The 15,785-nt window shown below is 50.8% G+C and overlaps 2 protein-coding genes across 5 annotated transcripts in view; one reads left to right on the top strand and one right to left on the bottom strand.

Moving 5' to 3' along the window:
- The window catches only part of DNAH11 (dynein axonemal heavy chain 11), a 254,392-nt gene extending 250,659 nt beyond the window's left edge, over positions 1–3,733 (top strand). For both annotated transcript variants that reach the window (XM_045827575.1, XM_045827574.1), the window contains 3 exons: positions 1,806–1,918; positions 2,409–2,549; positions 3,486–3,733. In XM_045827575.1, the coding sequence (XP_045683531.1) occupies positions 1,806–1,918; positions 2,409–2,549; positions 3,486–3,733 (502 nt within the window). The remainder of the gene's footprint in view (positions 1–1,805; positions 1,919–2,408; positions 2,550–3,485) is intronic.
- CDCA7L (cell division cycle associated 7 like) overlaps positions 3,680–15,785 on the bottom strand; it is a 29,985-nt gene continuing 17,879 nt past the window's right edge. The window contains exons 3-11 of one of the 3 annotated variants that reach the window (XR_006784390.1): positions 14,206–14,337; positions 10,423–10,788; positions 8,995–9,066; positions 8,710–8,880; positions 7,887–8,012; positions 6,606–6,755; positions 5,445–5,581; positions 4,538–4,830; positions 3,680–3,795 (exon numbers count right to left, since the gene is read on the bottom strand). Coding sequence is in view for 2 of the 3 variants with exons in the window: in XM_045827576.1 (XP_045683532.1) it covers positions 4,800–4,830; positions 5,445–5,581; positions 6,606–6,755; positions 7,887–8,012; positions 8,710–8,880; positions 8,995–9,066; positions 10,423–10,788; positions 14,206–14,337 (1,185 nt within the window). In the remaining variant the exon portion in view is untranslated. Of the gene's footprint in view, positions 3,796–4,242; positions 4,831–5,444; positions 5,582–6,605; positions 6,756–7,886; positions 8,013–8,709; positions 8,881–8,994; positions 9,067–10,422; positions 10,789–14,205; positions 14,338–15,785 lie in introns of those variants that run through there. The other 2 variants (XM_045827576.1, XM_045827577.1) reach the window with 2 other exon arrangements.

Here is a 15,785-nt window from a genome sequence, read left to right as displayed (position 1 = left end):
TCTCCAGTCTACTATTTCTCCTCTTAGTTTTAAAATGTCATTGTCCCAAATCAATTTTAAGTTCCAGGCTGTTTCCATCTGGGCATAGGGGAGACGAACCTGTCCTGCTTTCCTGTACTTATTACGACTGTTCTGTTTCTTTCTCATGAGTTTAAACTTACTCCTTCAGAGTCTTTTTTTTTCAGTATCCTCTTTATTTTTATTTCCTAAATTATCAGCTTTCCCATTTGTTGGAGATGCTGCTTTTTCACACTGTATTATCAGTTCTTTATACTCGCCTGACAGTTTAGCTACTTTTAAAAAAATTGACCCGGTCACCGCTGGAGGTTTTTGTAGGCATCGGTCTATTCTGAGCACCTGGTTCTGTGGAGGAATCTGAGGCTGTCATTTTTTCTCCTCCTTTTATAAAAGGCTTCATGTTTTCTCCTGACTAGGGGAGTGTCTATCTTCACAGTTTATTTTAAGATATATCATTGTATTGAATATTCTGTTGCCAAATCTTCTTGAAACACAGGATGGCCTTGATTATACAGATTCAAATTCATAATTTAGGAACTCACCATGTTCTAGAATTGTATTAGTAAATACATGTTTCAACTTTCATCTTTCACTATTTTTGCTTTTAAAAATTATTCTACCTTATGCTGCTTTGCTTTTTGCTTCTGTTTCTATCAGTGTTTTTCCCACTTTTGAGATCTTCCAACTTAATTCCCTGTTTCTTAATGCACTTCATTATTTAAAAACGTGTTTGGCTGTAACGTTTACCCTCTGTGGCAACCTTTTGAGCTAGTCTCTTTCTATTCTTGCTTTCCTTTTTTTCTCTGTTACCTTTCAGTTGCGTGTGCCCTACATCAGGGATTTGTAACATGGGGTGGGGCACAGGGCTGTATTCTAAGCTGGCCCGAGATTCCCTTCTGGTGGCCCAAGTGTGAACGGGACCTTTCGGAGCGCTGCCTCCTCCACAGCCCCGTCTCAGGCAGCCCTCCCCTGCAGGGCTGGAGGGCGGGGATGCGCCCTCACCTGGCCCTGCTTCCTCTGCAGCTCCAACCCAAAGCAGGTCCCAGAAAACATTGGGGCTAGCCCGCAATGTCCCCGCCCTGGAGAACTGCTTTACTGGCTTGTTTACTGGCCTGTCCTCTCTGTGCTCCATTTCTGCAGTTTTTCACATTCTTTAAACCTACATTTCAAGGTTTCATGGGTCTCCTGATGTTATCAAAGTGCGTTTTTCCTTCACCTCTGCGAGCCAGCTTCCTCCTAGTAAATTACAGATAGTCCCCACCTGTGCAGCTGAGCTGCAAGAACCGGTGTGAAACATCAGATTCCCAAACCACAGGCAGGCAGTGGATCAAGTCACTTGGCAGTTACTGCCTGTGGGAAGGCTGCTGTAGGCATGCTCCGCTGCCTCGGCCTTTCCCAGCACCTCCGGTCCAGGACCAGTCAGGAAGGTTCCTAGAAGGCCGCTCCTCCAGGAACGTGTCCCCACACGCCCTGGGCAGACGTGCCTCCATGTTCCCTTTTGGCACTTGCGTAGGGTGATCACACAGCACTGGAAGGATCTGAATAGTTGAATAATGGAGACAAATGGCCCATATTCCCCAGTGGTTCTTGTCTCTGATGCTTTAAGACAGGAAATCCCTACTGGAATAAAAACCTAGCCCCTTAAAGGGACAGGCAACATTCTGCAAGTCATGTGCTAGTGATTTTACTGGTTGTCAGTGGAAGACCTTTCTAGAATCTACTTCATCTTATTGGAAAACCTGTCTTACTATAAAGCAAGCTGGTTTCTTGCTGCCTCTGTTCACCAGGTTTAATGACCTCCTCGTACGATGTCGGGAACTGGACACGTGGACACAAGATCTTGCCCTCCCGGCTGTGGTGTGGCTTTCCGGCCTCTTCAACCCTCAGTCCTTCTTAACCGGTAAGGCCTGCGCTCCCAGAACCACATTCCTAGCGGGAATCCTTTCACCTGGGAGTGCTCCCCCGCCCCCCTGCCCCGCCCTGCTCCCTGGCTCAGGGAGAAGCCATTGCAGAAAAGGAGTGGGAGAGACAGAGGAAGCAGCTGGGGGCAGGAGGCCCAGGTGCAGCCCAGTGGCGTGAGCTGAGGTGCGCTCCGGCAGATGTGTTCTGCCAAGGCCCCATGGCCTCCCTCGCTGCGGCCATACTGAAGCACCCACTGACGGTGCTGACCAGGTGGCCGTGGCCATCTGTCCCGGGAAACACTGCTTTCTGAAAGCTGTGAGATTGTCCCGAAGGCCTTAGTTTGCCAACCCTTGCTCTACTGCGGTACCTGCAAATAACGCAGGCTCTGGAAACACCCTGCAGGACCGAAGCACACCTCCGCAGGTGCTCAGTTTCCTGGGAGCCTCACGTTCAGCTTGATACCACTCCTGTCCCTTCTCCTCCTGAAGCAATCATGCAGACCATGGCTCGAAAAAACGAGTGGCCACTGGACAAAATGTGCTTGACGGTTGACGTGACCAAAAAAACCAAGGAGGAGTACGGCCACCCGCCACGGGAAGGCGCCTACCTGCACGGGCTCTTCATGGAAGGTGAGCCAGCCCATGGAGCACCTGTGCAGTGGGTTAAGGGCCTTTCTTACTCAGGTTCAAGTTAGCATTTGCCCTGTTTATTGTTTCTCAGTGTTCAGTCACATGAATGGTTCTTGACTTCACTTCCTGCTTCTATTTTTAAATTTAGATGCCAGGATGTGTGTCTAACATGGGCCAGATTTTACGGCATTTAGGGTGACGGCTGTCACTTAAATTTGTGCACGCATCTGGTGGTTCATACCACAGGATCGCTTAAGACCTACACTGAATTAATTTTGCTCTCAATATACTCAGTTCAAAATCTACTTTTGTCATTCTACTTTATTGCAAGATTTCTGCAAGCCTTTAAAGACGCCAGTGTGCACTGTATTCTCTCAAGGGGGCAGGATGGGGAGGAATATGCAATGATTTCCAAATTTACGGGCCGTGTGCTTGTTCTGCAGAACATTCCTCTTATCCTCGTCTCTGCCAAGATGCTCTTTCTCACTGCAGAGCACGTGCCACAGGTTCAAGTGTTTAAAGACAGGCCAGGTGATGTGAATGAGGTACTTGAACTTGGTGTAAGGTAATGGTACAGTGGGGAGAGCATGTGGTAAATTGTATTCCTCATTCTCTAGAAGCATTCAAACACTTGTTTAAGGTAGAGAAAACCAGTTTGCTTTAGCGTCTGGAGTATCACGGAATCTCTTTTCATCGACTTGACTTTTTCGGAAGAGTTTAGGTGTTGCGGATGGGAGCGGTGGTCTGCTTGCTGCGTGTGCATGCACCTGGGTGGCAGCAATCCTGATTCCCCCCCCACACCTCAGCCCCGGGCCAGCGCGGCAAGGAAGCCAGACACACTGTCACGTGACAGAACTGGAACATTTATTGCCTGCAACAGTGACAAGATCGGTCCCCCCATGGCCCACCGCGGCGACCCCCGTGTTTCCGCTGCAGGTGCGAGATGGGACGCCCAGGCAGGCACCATCGTGGACGCCCGCCTCAAGGAGCTGACGTCGGCGATGCCCGTCGTCTTTGCCAGAGCCGTCCCCGTGGACAGACAGGAGACCAAGCACACCTACGAGTGCCCTGTGTATAGAACCAAGGCGAGGGGCCCCAACTACATCTGGACCTTCAGGTTGAGGAGCAGAGCGAAGACGGCCAAGTGGGTCCTGGCAGGTGTGGCTCTGCTGCTGGAGGCCTAGGCGACTGACCAACCTCGGCTGGGGCACAGTGAGGGTTTTCGTCGTGTCCCTGCGCCGGTCTCCTGCACAGTAACTTATTCTACTGACAGGCATAACACATTCCAGTTTCTGTACCTTTTAAGTAACTGTGTGCGTTAATTTTTTTTTAAACACCACCCTTAGAGAGGGGAAGAGGAAGAAGCCAAACCCAGTCAGAACATACTAGTTTTTAAGTTTCCCCAGCACCTGTCCCACCACACACGCACACACACACACACACACACACACAGAGCACCTGTCACATTTTCATCGAGGTTCCACTGAAAATACAACCTCGAAAACAATGGGGTTGGAAGTCTCCTGGTCAGTAAGTGGGATCTGAGTTCTTGTGGGATCTGAGTTCTTGTAAGATACTAAACAAAATCTTTTTAAATTAAAAATTAGCTCTCACATTCTCTTAAAGTCCAGAAGCGACCATCCCCAAGCAGCAGGCGCTCCGAGGCCTCCAGTGTCAGAAACTGACAGTCCGCTTTTTGTTCATTCAAGTTTTAATACAAAATAAAACTCTAGAACACTCAAGTTCTGCGGTTAATTGCACTCTGTAATTTAGGGGAACGTTTGTCAATGTAAATTTCCAATCACACGGGAGCGGGTTGAAACCATGTGGTTTGAACTGAGGTCAGGATAAGGCAAGGGACAGGGGCAGTAACCCCGGTGAAAACGTGGCCTGGAGTTACTGCTTGGGAAGTGAAGTATCAGGGCAACGTCGACAGTTAAATGGTGTCAAAGGCAAGAGCTCCTTAGGCAGCGTTTTCTCAAACTTACCTGAACTTTAACTGTGCTTTTTAATCATCTGCAGACACTTAACAATTCAAACAGTCCTGCGTACATAGATTCCTCGAGGTGCTTAGCTGTCTTCCTGAGAAATCTTTGTAAGCATATAAACAATCTTTAAAACAAATAGTATTTAGATCTACTCAGAGTTTCTATATAAAAACACAACTATAAAAAAATCTTAGGCACAAATGGTACGTAGGGCACGTCTTGTGGGGAATATGCGAGGCGAGCTGCCCAGTTCTTCTTTCTCTTAATTGTCTTCCACCAGCTGCTTCTGTAAGCTGGGGAGAGATGGGGCAGGTCAGCGTGGTAGGTAACGAATGGGAGGGACGGAAAACAAAGCAGCGCTCTGGGCTCCGGAGCCCCTCAAGCACAAAACCCAGACTGGACCCTCTGATGCTCTGCAGTCCTGATGCCTGTGCATTCCACACTAGACCCTGCGGGCAGGCCCCAGCTAAGACTTGTCTCATTCTGAAACCATGCTTTCAGAGTGTGCTGGGGTCCCCAGTCCCATCTCCTTGTCCCCAGATGGGGGCAACCACATCCTAAACATACATCCCCCTAATCTCTCCTCTGCCCAGCAGGGTCAGGGCTGCCGCTGGCCTTCACGGCTTCCCCTCAGCCTGCCTCGGACACTCCGTTTCTGTTTCACACAGTAAGGGGAACTGGACACAGGCAGTCTCAAGTTGAAAACTCTGGCAAAGGAGGGAATTTTGTAGCTGGGCAAAAATCTGTCCTGAGCCTTTCCAATGCAAAGAGCTGCAGAATGGGTGGCATTCACGGTGGCTGGTAAGAATCAGCGTGAAATGAGGCCACCACTTCCTGCCTGGGGTGGGGGGGGGTCCGCCTTGCCAGACCTGGGGTCACAACCCCCTTTTGGAGTTGGGAGACTCACCTCTCCAGATACTCCTTCACGTTGTTATAACCGTAAAACTTGGCCAGGTGAATGAGGATCCCCGTGGCACAGCGGCCATCGCGCCTCCTGCAGTAACTGCAATTGCAGATCCCACGGCAGGGGGGACAGATCCAGTTCTAGGAGAGGGAGGAAGCAGACACTCCCGCGTTATCTGCGGGCTCCGGTCAAGGTCAAGCCTGGTTCAGCTCAGCAGACCTCTCCGCCGGTCTTGAGTCACATGCCATCTCTTCCCTTGTACCTACCACAGGGCGAAAGGTGGTCCCCTCTCTCCTTCCTCTCACAGGTTCAAAGAGGCCCCACAAAGCTCGATCACCCACCACCACACATGGAGAACACTGAGAGATGTGGGTTTCACACAGGATCAACTAACCTGACAGACAGACACCTGTTCAAAATTCTGGAGCATTTCACAGTAGTACTGGAACTACAGAGGCCACAGAGCCAAAGAAGTTGGCCCTGGTTTCAGGAGGAGGGGGTTTCCAAAAGAAGAGTGTGAACAAGAGCTTTCCATCCCCCGTTTGTGTGACTGTTGTTAAATCACTGAACCGCAGTGGCAGTTTACAGTCACGTGCAAACTGGGGAAAACGTATCTACCCGCATGACTGCTGTATAAGAAAGAAGTTAAGAGCACAGAATGCCCAGGTTCAAGGTCATACTCGATCCCACTCTCATTTGACAGAAGGAGCCCAGGCATAGGGAGGTCATACACCCACTTCATAAGGGGAAATGAGTTAACAACTGAAATAAAGCAAACTGCATTCACAGATGTAATGCCTCGGAGCAGTGCCAGGCACACAGGAGGCGCCCTGCACGGGGCCGCCGCCGGCCTGGCCCAGGCAAATCTTGCCGTTCAGGGAAGGCACCCAGGTGCACCGGGACGAACCAGGCAACTGTAAGAAAGCTCGGCTGACCCTGGAAAACCCAATGCACTCTCGTCTCCTGTCCCATGCATTGGTGAGCGTGCTCCCTTTCCAGAAGGAAACCCTGCCCTTCATTTCTCCTAGTGTCTTAAGATGCAGAAAGAGAGGAGGGGGTCGAAGGCTCTAGAGAGCTCTGCCGCTACTGGTCCCCGGGACCCAGGGAGCCCCACCCGCAGGCTTCCCTTCCCCAGCACAACACAAACACCCAGGCTGCTCCTACCGGGTCCAGCAGAGCTGCTCTCACATCCTCCCCATAGCGGTTCCGCAGGCACGGCCCACAGAACTGTCCCCGCACCCCTCCACAGCTCTGGTTCCGACACACCGTCTTGGTGTCGATGGTCTTCTGCCGACACTGATGGCACGTGTTACCCTGTGGGGAGAAGGCTGGAGTGGCCGAACACGGATTTATAGGGCGGTGGCCCCAAGGCCACACGCTGCCACACACATTCCGAAGTGCACAAAGACACACGGCCCCTCTCTCAGAATTGGGTGTCGCTGTGTCTCTGCTATGAGCCTGGGCACCCGCAGTTGCCTGTATGCATGTTTAGTTCTGGGGCCAGAGAAGCATCTTAGGGCAGGTGAGGCTGAGCAGGGAGCCTGGAAGACATGAAACGACCAGAGAGACAAGAGGGAACGCAGGAGGGTGACAGGTGACAAAGTGGCAATGAATCCCACGTAGCATCCCTCAGCTCCAACCTAGTTCCTGGGAATCTGGGTAATCTCAGCATAAAAACCTCCAGATTTTAAAAAGCTGACAATTAGCCCTGGCTGGTGTAGCTCAATGGCTTGAGCACAGGCTGTGAACCAAAGCATCACAGGTTTGATTCCCAGTCAGGGTACCTGCCTGGGTTGCAGGCCACGGCCCCCAGCAACTGCACATTGATGTTTCTCTCTCTCTCTCTCTCTCTCTCTCTCTCTCTCTCTCCCTCCCTTCCCTCTCTAAACATACATAAAATCTAAAAAAATACACAATTTCATTTAAAAAAAATAAAAAGCTGACAACTAAAACCATTTAACACTACCTTAAGTCAGGTGTGCATTATCTAAAAATGGTGCAGAACACCATAAAGTTTCCCTCTAAAGCACCATTTTAAAGAAATTTTAACCTATACTCTACCAACCAAATAATCTCTCAAACCTGTTTCTATGGTTATGTTAACCAAAAAGCCTATTGTTTCTTCAACATTTAAGACATAAAAAGTACAGAAACATAACAACTATAAACAAACATGCTTTTCAAAACTGTGCCCCTGCCCTGTTCGCCAACACCAGGCAGCCCCCAGGGAAACCTCTGCCCCAAGGAACAGCCCTGCACCAAGCTGTCCCCGCCCCCACCCCTGTTACAGCTGGCCCTCCGATCAGGGCCCACTCTGTGCCTGGGCAGGTGGCCCTGGGTGTGAGCCTGGACGTGGCTTAAAGACAATGCACGACTGCAAGTCCCAGTGCCCTGGAGGGCCAGGAAGAATGCCCGGTGTGGGAGTCATCATCACACACGACTTACCAGGACTTTGTCATAGATTTTGTCTCGAACGGTCAGGGCCACGTTGCCCAGGTCCTCCTCGGTGATATCCTCCACCGCCCGGAAAGGAGCGAGCCGATGGCGCCGTTTCACGCCCTGGCACCTCCCCTGCAAGAGCACACGGAGCAGAACCTGGTGTGAGATACTCTGAGCGGTTCAACGTGCTTTTATTTTAAACGGTCAGCCTTCCAGGACCGTGTGTGTTAACTCTGCTCCTCTTCTGCTTTCCCCAAATCACTCATTCCCCGAATCATTCACTGCACCCCTGCCCCACAGGGCCAGGCTTCCTTCGTGGCAAAGGGACAGAACAGTACATGCGAACCTCGAGCACCTACTGTGAACTCTGCGGACAGCGCAGTGAACCACGAGGGACGGCCAAACCCACCTCCCTCCGGGATGAAGACACTTGACATGTTTCGTTCCTAAAACAAGGGCTCAGAGCAATCACTATACTTTCCCTGAAGCAAAACGAGAGGGCTGATGGAGCCACTAACAGGCCTGTGCTGCTCCTTTGGAGATGCATCCAGACGACTGCTCTGCTCCTCGGGGTGGGGGGCTCAGACAAAGGATTCCCCCCATGGCCTAGAGTTTAGACCAGGGCTGCTTCTCTAAGCGCGTGGTCTGAGGAGCACCAGAACCACCTGGGAATTTACAAAAACGCAAGCTCGCAGCTGCTACAGATCTACCAAGGCAGCGCCTCAGCCTCAGCACTTTCGACAGGCCCTGGATGACTACGATGGCTGCTGGTGTCAGAGGACCACTGGCTTAGACAGAGAATAATCTGTTTCCTAGGGTCCAAAAGTACCCCACTGATCGTCTTCCGTCTTCTGAAACCGTAGAACTCGTCTGCAAACTTGCTGGTTGAGACAGTGAAGTTTTCCAGAGCAAACTTCTCCGGCGGCCGCGCACTCCGGGTGGGGTTCATGCGCCTGGTGATCTGCCCCTCCGAGAAGGCCCGCCTCGAGGTTTTCCTCTTCTGAAAGCGAGAGCAGAGACAAGTGCCGCGGAGTGCTTTCTGCAACACAAGCCACCTGGCAACCGAGTACGTCCATCGGGATGGGAACAAATAACGGGAAGGAGCGCCACTTACAGAAGCCGAGTTCGGGGTTCGCACTGGGAAGAAATCTGGCACTGAGTTCAATTCCGCCAATAACTGAGCAAGCTGAAGTTCAGAACAGAGAAAGGGTCGCACGTAAATATTCCCAAGTCTGGCTTATCCAACACCTGATCACCAGTCTTCAGTTCTGCAGCCACGAGACGCTTGACGAACATAGTTCAGGTCAGATCTCAACGGCGGTTCTAATTTTAACCTCACAGGGGAAGATTTTTATCTGCGCAGCTGACATCATCGTTCCTAAGAGTGAAATCTATGCCCACTACTTACGTACAAGGACACAACACAACGCAAAAACTGTCCTGGAAGGACCAGGGCCTGGAGCGTTGGTCAGGTTGGAATTCTGACGGGGCCACTAGTTAGTGTGAGCCTGGTTTGTGCGCCTGAGTCAAGTTCCACCACGTGCACAACAGAAAAGGCTCAACTAGACCAGGCTGACAGTTATTTAGAGCTCCAAAAAAATTAAGCCAAAAAAATTAAGTTAAAATCTCATCAATAATAATTCCTAAAAATATTTCCAAAAAAGCACCTAAGAACACCAAGTAACAGGCATTAATACGCCGATTGTGCATTTTTATGAGGATTCTTTTGAGCTTTAGATTTATACAAAGTATGGGTGTCACCCAAAGATTGTGAAGAACAGAGTTCTTATTTTAAAGATGTAGACTGACACAGTGTTAAAATTTTCCCTGAGATAATAATAAGCACAAGTGTGTCACAGAATACATTTCACCGAAAAGCTAACTTTGTATGTTCTTAGGTAACTTATTAGCCATATAAGATTGTACATACAGTAGCATTACCTCTAAAGGAAAACACACCAAAATGCTAAAAGCGATTATGAGTGGCAGCAGCATTTTAAAAAACTCTGTGTGCACAAAACTGACGCTACCAGCAGTTACTGGCCACATGCAGACAATCTGCACCGAGTGGATTGCACCGAGTGGATTTCACCTCGTTCCACTGATTAGTCTGGTGAAGACACTCAGGCTCAGTTTGCTTTAAGGCCTAGCCCTCTTTCACTCCGTCTGACAGCGTCTGGAAACCACGGCGGGTCACCCCAGGGACAGGGCTCTGGGCTGAGACGCCTGGCTGGCCTGCCCACTGCACCGTGGGCTTCCCAGCATCTCATGTCCAGCTTCCTTTCGCTGGGACCAGGCCAGTGGGCCAGGACTGGCTGATGGCACAGAGCAGGGAGCTGAAAAATGGTGCTGGGCATCTCCCTCTGGGTTTCCAGCTCAGAGCCCTCGGGTGATCATTGCTTGGGGTTCAGAAAGAGAGACAGCACACACAGCACCCAGGCCACACTATCCAACAGAAGCCAGAGCAGCAGCCGCCGTGAGAGCATGTGCGGCCCAAGCTCCGCCACTGCCGCCGGCTGCCAGACGCCCCCGCGGGCCTTACCATGGCCTTGTTCTCCTTGATGTTCATGGCCCTTCTCAGCAGCGCATCCGAGCTCTCCTGGCCCTCGTCCTCACACTCGGAGGCAGAATCTCCCCTTTCCTCCCCTTCTTCGTAACTTCTTTTTCTCCCAAGAATGTTTTTTTTATTGTCCGGGAGGTGTGAGCTAGAAAACAGCGGCTCAGAAGAATCGTTTTTATCAGATTTTTTTGCTGATTTCTTGGTGGGGAATTGCAAGGCTACTCGAAGACCAACACTGCTTCTTCTAGGCCTGCTTCTTCTAGGCGTAGCCTTTTCTTCTTCATCATCTTCCTCCTCCTCACTCACTGCCAATGCCTTACCATCATCACTCAAATCGGACTCCTCGAGCTAACAAAAACGAGAAAAAACCAAGATGTTGTCTTAAAGCAGACTTTTAAAAAGGCTTACTTAAAACCACGCTGACGTTATTTGAGGAAAAGGATAAACAGCTGAAAGCTTCCCCTTCTTACCAATTCCCCTGACTTCCCAGTTCAACGCTCAAGGAGCTTGTCGATGGATAAACCAAAGGGCAGGCACGTGCTCCCTGCCCCCACTGAGCTGCTCCTCAGTTTGGTTTGGCGGAAGGACTCCACCCGCAGCCTACAGCTCAGACCAGGGGCTACGCCCACAGTGCGGTCCCAGGAGCACCTGTACCACCTGGGAACACAGTAGAAAGGCACATCCTCAGCCCCTGGCAGACTGGGTTCCATTCAGAGCATCGGGCTGGAGCAAAGCACTGCAAACTGGGCTCCTGCGCAGTGGAACAACCACGCGGGCACAACTGGAAGCCACGTAATGTGGGGCACAGCCCAAGACAGGTGTGTGTGCCCTAAGAGTCGTCTTCAGGTACAAACAGGAGTGCTAAGGGAAGACAGAAATACCGACTGCTCTGCACTGAATAGCAAGGACAGGGCTCAGAGAGAGAAGGGCAGGCAGTGGACCTGCTACTGGGATTGGTGGGAGAAACTCATCGCCAGGACATCGTGTCCTCAAGCCCTTCTGTGACCGCAGAGCCACGGAGTGGGCGGGGGGCTGGGGGGGAAACCAACGGAGACAGCGCTGCAGGTCGCTGTGGAACGCCCGTTCAGTCAGCTCAAGAAGCTCTCCTCCCAGTTTCCAAGCTCCACGCGGCACAAGTCTCCAGCACTGAAATAAGCCTCCGTTCTACCCAAGAATGCAATGCGGACGGAAGGCAATGGCAGGTGACATCTCAGTTGAAAGGGAACCACTAACAATAACAGAAAGAGGCTTAAATACTGAGATCAGGGACATCTCCTGGGCATCCTTCCTGGACCGCACGCTGGAAGGCTGAGTTTGGGGACCTCCACCAGGGACTCAGACAATGGGGCTGCTGGAAAGAGAGCAGCGGGAGGCCCCAAGATGGGCCCAGGACCCACTTACACGCCTCTGCTCCCTCCTCGGTGACCACCCCCAAATTCCAGCTGGACCCCAGGAAAAATAAGGCAGAGGGAGAAAAAAATGCAGAAACTGCAAACCCTGGTGGATGTTATCAATCCACAAGCCAAGTAAAGAAATCAACTATACTAATTTATCTCTATATTTTTAACACCCTGAACTTCCTACATTAAATAGCTTTGGAACTGATAACGGCAGGCTGCCAAGGAATCCCATTTTAGGAAACACTGTTGGAGAAACACAGAGGAACTGTCCTCCAGATTGGCTTTATTTATCATCATCATCATCATCATCATCATCATCATCATCTAACCCGCTTCTTTTCACCAAGGAGGCAGAGCAGCCTGCTAAGAAGCACATAAAGAGTAAGCTGCAAAAATATCAGCAGACACTCAGCCCTGAGGGGAAGAACACCGGGACCAGAAGGCTGGGTGCAGAGGAAACAAAGCTTGTTTTCGCAACAAATTTTGCAGGTGGACCTGCCCTGAGCTATGAGTTCCTTACGTCAGAGTCAACATAACATGTCCCAGTTCATAACCCAAATACATAGTCTTGGGGGTGGGGGGAGACTTGGAGGGTAATTGATTATGCTGTGCTGGAAACATGAATTCTTTGCATAGCCAGATATCACTTAACTACAGAAGTCAAGTCACTGAAGAGCAGATGATACCGGCTGGGGTTTGGAAAGGTCTCGGGGTCTTGCTGGCCAGCACACACGACCACCAGGCACACGGCTTGTTTAAAGAAAGCCCCGGGAGGGCCCTCAGGCTGGCACAGCGCTGTGTTGCTAGTCATGGAAAAAAACACCGCCATCCAACCAGACAGCCTACCGTCGGCACTTTCAGGCCTTAAATTCCCCCAGGAAAAGGTGAGGGACACAGCGGGCCTACGAGTCACAGCCATTTAAACGTCTACGCAGGTCCCACGTCAGAAGTGGCTCCTTGGGAGCTTCTGACCACAAAGAGGCTTCACTCCGTCCTTTCTCTTGATATAGAAGAAGGAAGCGGTACACGGACTTTGGGGACCAATGCATGCTATTTTTCGCTTAGCAGAAAAAACACTTTTATGCCTAAAAAAAATTAAAAACCCAAAGGCTGTTCTTTAAAACAGTCAGCCTGAGATTCAAAACCAGTTAGCAGTAAACTGGACTAAATAACAGGAGCGAGCAACCCACGGGCCAGGCTCCTCACCGCGAGCAGAGAGGATGGACTTCCCCCAGGAATCGGGCAGACCCGGGTCCTCCGCCTCATTAAAAAGCACATCACACTCCCGACCGAGAACGCACAGGGACAGTCCAGGACTGCACCACAGCCAAGGCTTTGCCTAATTGACCACAAACCCAAGAACATTGCTTCACACGATGAAATGACTTCAAAGTCTTGTTACTCCCAAACAGACCTTCCTCTTTTCAGATGAAAGAGGTTCAAGCCTTTGAGCCCTGACTGGTGTGGCTCAGCTGGCTGCGCATCGTCCCGCAGGGCGAGGCGTAGCCCGTTGGAGTTCAGGTTAGAGCACACGCCTGGGTTGTGGGTTCAGTCCCCGGTCAGGGCACACGCAAGAGGCAACCAACTGATGTTTCTCTCCCTCTTTCTCCCTCCCTTCCTCTCTCTAAAAACCAATACATAAAAAAAGAATGTCTTTGATAAGGACAAGGAGGGACACCTGGCACCTGGGACACATCCTCCAAAAACTCTAGAGCAGAGATATCAAACTCATTTTCACCGGGGGCCATGTCAGCCTTGCAGTTGCCTTCAAAGGGCCAAATGTAATTTCAACTCCTTAACAGTTCAGGAGGAGTTACATTTACACAGTCTTAAAATTATTTCGGCCCTTTGAAGGCAACCATGAGGCTGATGTGGCCCCCGGTGAAAATGAGTTTGACACTTCTGCTCTAGAGGCACCAAGGGAAGACAACTGGATTCGCTCTAAGAGAATAATGGACTTCTGACTAATGGTATTCTACTGACCTTAGAATAGCAATTTTTGAGCCCTGGCTGGTGTGGCTCAGTGGATTGAGCACCAGCCTGAGAACCAAAGGGTTGCAGGTTCGATTCCCAGTCAGGGCACATGCCTGGGTTGTGGGCCAGGTCCCCAGGAGGGTGGGGCCTGAGAGGCAACCATGCATTGACTTTCTCTCCCACTCTTTCTCCCTCCCTTCCTCACTCTCTACAAATAAATAAAATCTTAAAAAAAGTTTTCTTTGTCTTTTGTTAACTGTCTTGTAAGATAAACATGTAAGGAAAAGTAACATCTTTTCACTTGTGAAGTGACTTCTCACAAGTAAAACTACAATTCAGGAACAGGACTAAAATAGTACAACCCACACTCCCCTATGTTGATAATTATTACCTTTACTTCTGAGACACTGTTTACATTCAGATCGCTCTGTGTAAATCCCTCAAAATCCTCCGAGTCAGTGTCCTCTACAAAAATTCTTCTTAGCTCTTCTGTGAAGTACTTGGAACGGAAGTGCACAGCCTGCTAAATCAGACACACACACGTCACAGAGAGAGAAAGAAGAACAGAGGTTACCAGGGTTTCCAGGCAGCGGGGGGCTGTGGCTGGATGAGTCTCGAGTTTGTTTCAGACGACGGAAACATTCTGGAAAAGGACAATGGTGACAGCTGCCCAACGCCGTGAATATACTTAATGCCACTTAGCATCTTGCTGGCAGGAAACTGGGAACTTGTCTACACTTAAAAATGGCTACAATGGTACATTTTATGCTATGTGTATTGTACCACAATGAACATAGAAATAACATCACATTTTCCATAGCTTACAGAAATTCAGGCCTGCAAATGGAATGATTTCAGAAACTCAATGTCCGCAGCGTCAATCAGCCTCTTGTCTGACCCGTAAGCGCTGACAGAATTCAGCCGCTCGCGCCAGGGCTGCCCCTCAGGAATGTTGCCTCCGCACTGGGCCCAGGGGCCACGGGAAGGGACAGGAAGGGACGGGAAACCCTGGCTCCCACCCACGCTTCCCTTGCTAATGGCCACCCAGAGCCCTTCTCCTCCAAGTCACTGAGCATCTCTCTCTCTCTTTCAAATTTTGTTGATTGATTTTTGGAGGAAGAAAGAGGGGACCATCACTTTGTTGTTCCACTCGTCTGTGCCTTCACGGGCAGACTCTTGGGTGAGCCCTTACTGGGGACGGACCCCGCCACCTTGATGTATCAGGGATGACGTTCTCACTGACTGAGCTACCAGCCAGGGCCAGGCATGCCCCCCTTTCACAGACCACAGGCTTCTCTGTAGGAAAGAAAGGGCCGGAGGGCTTCACACTCCCCTGCCCGCCCGCCGGCTGCTGAGCTGACTGCAGGGGCCGCCCCAACAAACTGCCCCGGGGGCCTGGCGGCGCTCCAGCCCAGCAGAGTCCCCGCGTGGTGAGAGGCCACAACCACCGACAGGCAGCACGTGAGCAGAAGAAAAGACGTTGTACGACTGACTCTTAAAAACAGAGGACTTCTTCTTCCTTTTGAACTAATGAAAAGAAGGAAACTGGGTCTTCTAATTGGCATGCCTGAGATAGAGGAGGGACAGGCAAGCCCTGAAGTTTAGGGAGGAGACACCCCCCCCGCCCCGAAGCCAGCAGCCTGGCTGGAGCCCGCACAAGCCCCGCTCCCCCACCCCTGCTGCTGCCTCCAAAGCCCCTTCCCCACCCACCCGAGGCAGCCAGGACCCCTCACCACGCCGCCTCCCACCAGAGAAACCTGACCTCCCCCATGCCTTTCCCCGACTTTAATTATACACTTCAGGCTCCTACCATCTCGGGAGAAAAACAGATGTAACAGACGAGTGGAGAAACTTACAGGGAATAGAGAGAAGAACTGTCTATAGCCAGCACTTTTTAAAGCTTAAAACATCCCTATTTCTGAAGTTAAGTACTACGGGTAATCAGAGTGAGTGTGCTCAGAGCTGATAGCT

This window comes from Phyllostomus hastatus, unplaced genomic scaffold, assembly GCF_019186645.2.
Source record: "Phyllostomus hastatus isolate PE091 unplaced genomic scaffold, TTU_PhHast_1.1 phas_scaffold_78, whole genome shotgun sequence".
In the NCBI taxonomy this organism is placed as follows: domain Eukaryota; kingdom Metazoa; phylum Chordata; class Mammalia; order Chiroptera; family Phyllostomidae; genus Phyllostomus; species Phyllostomus hastatus.
This window is presented reverse-complemented; position numbering and strand designations above follow the sequence as displayed.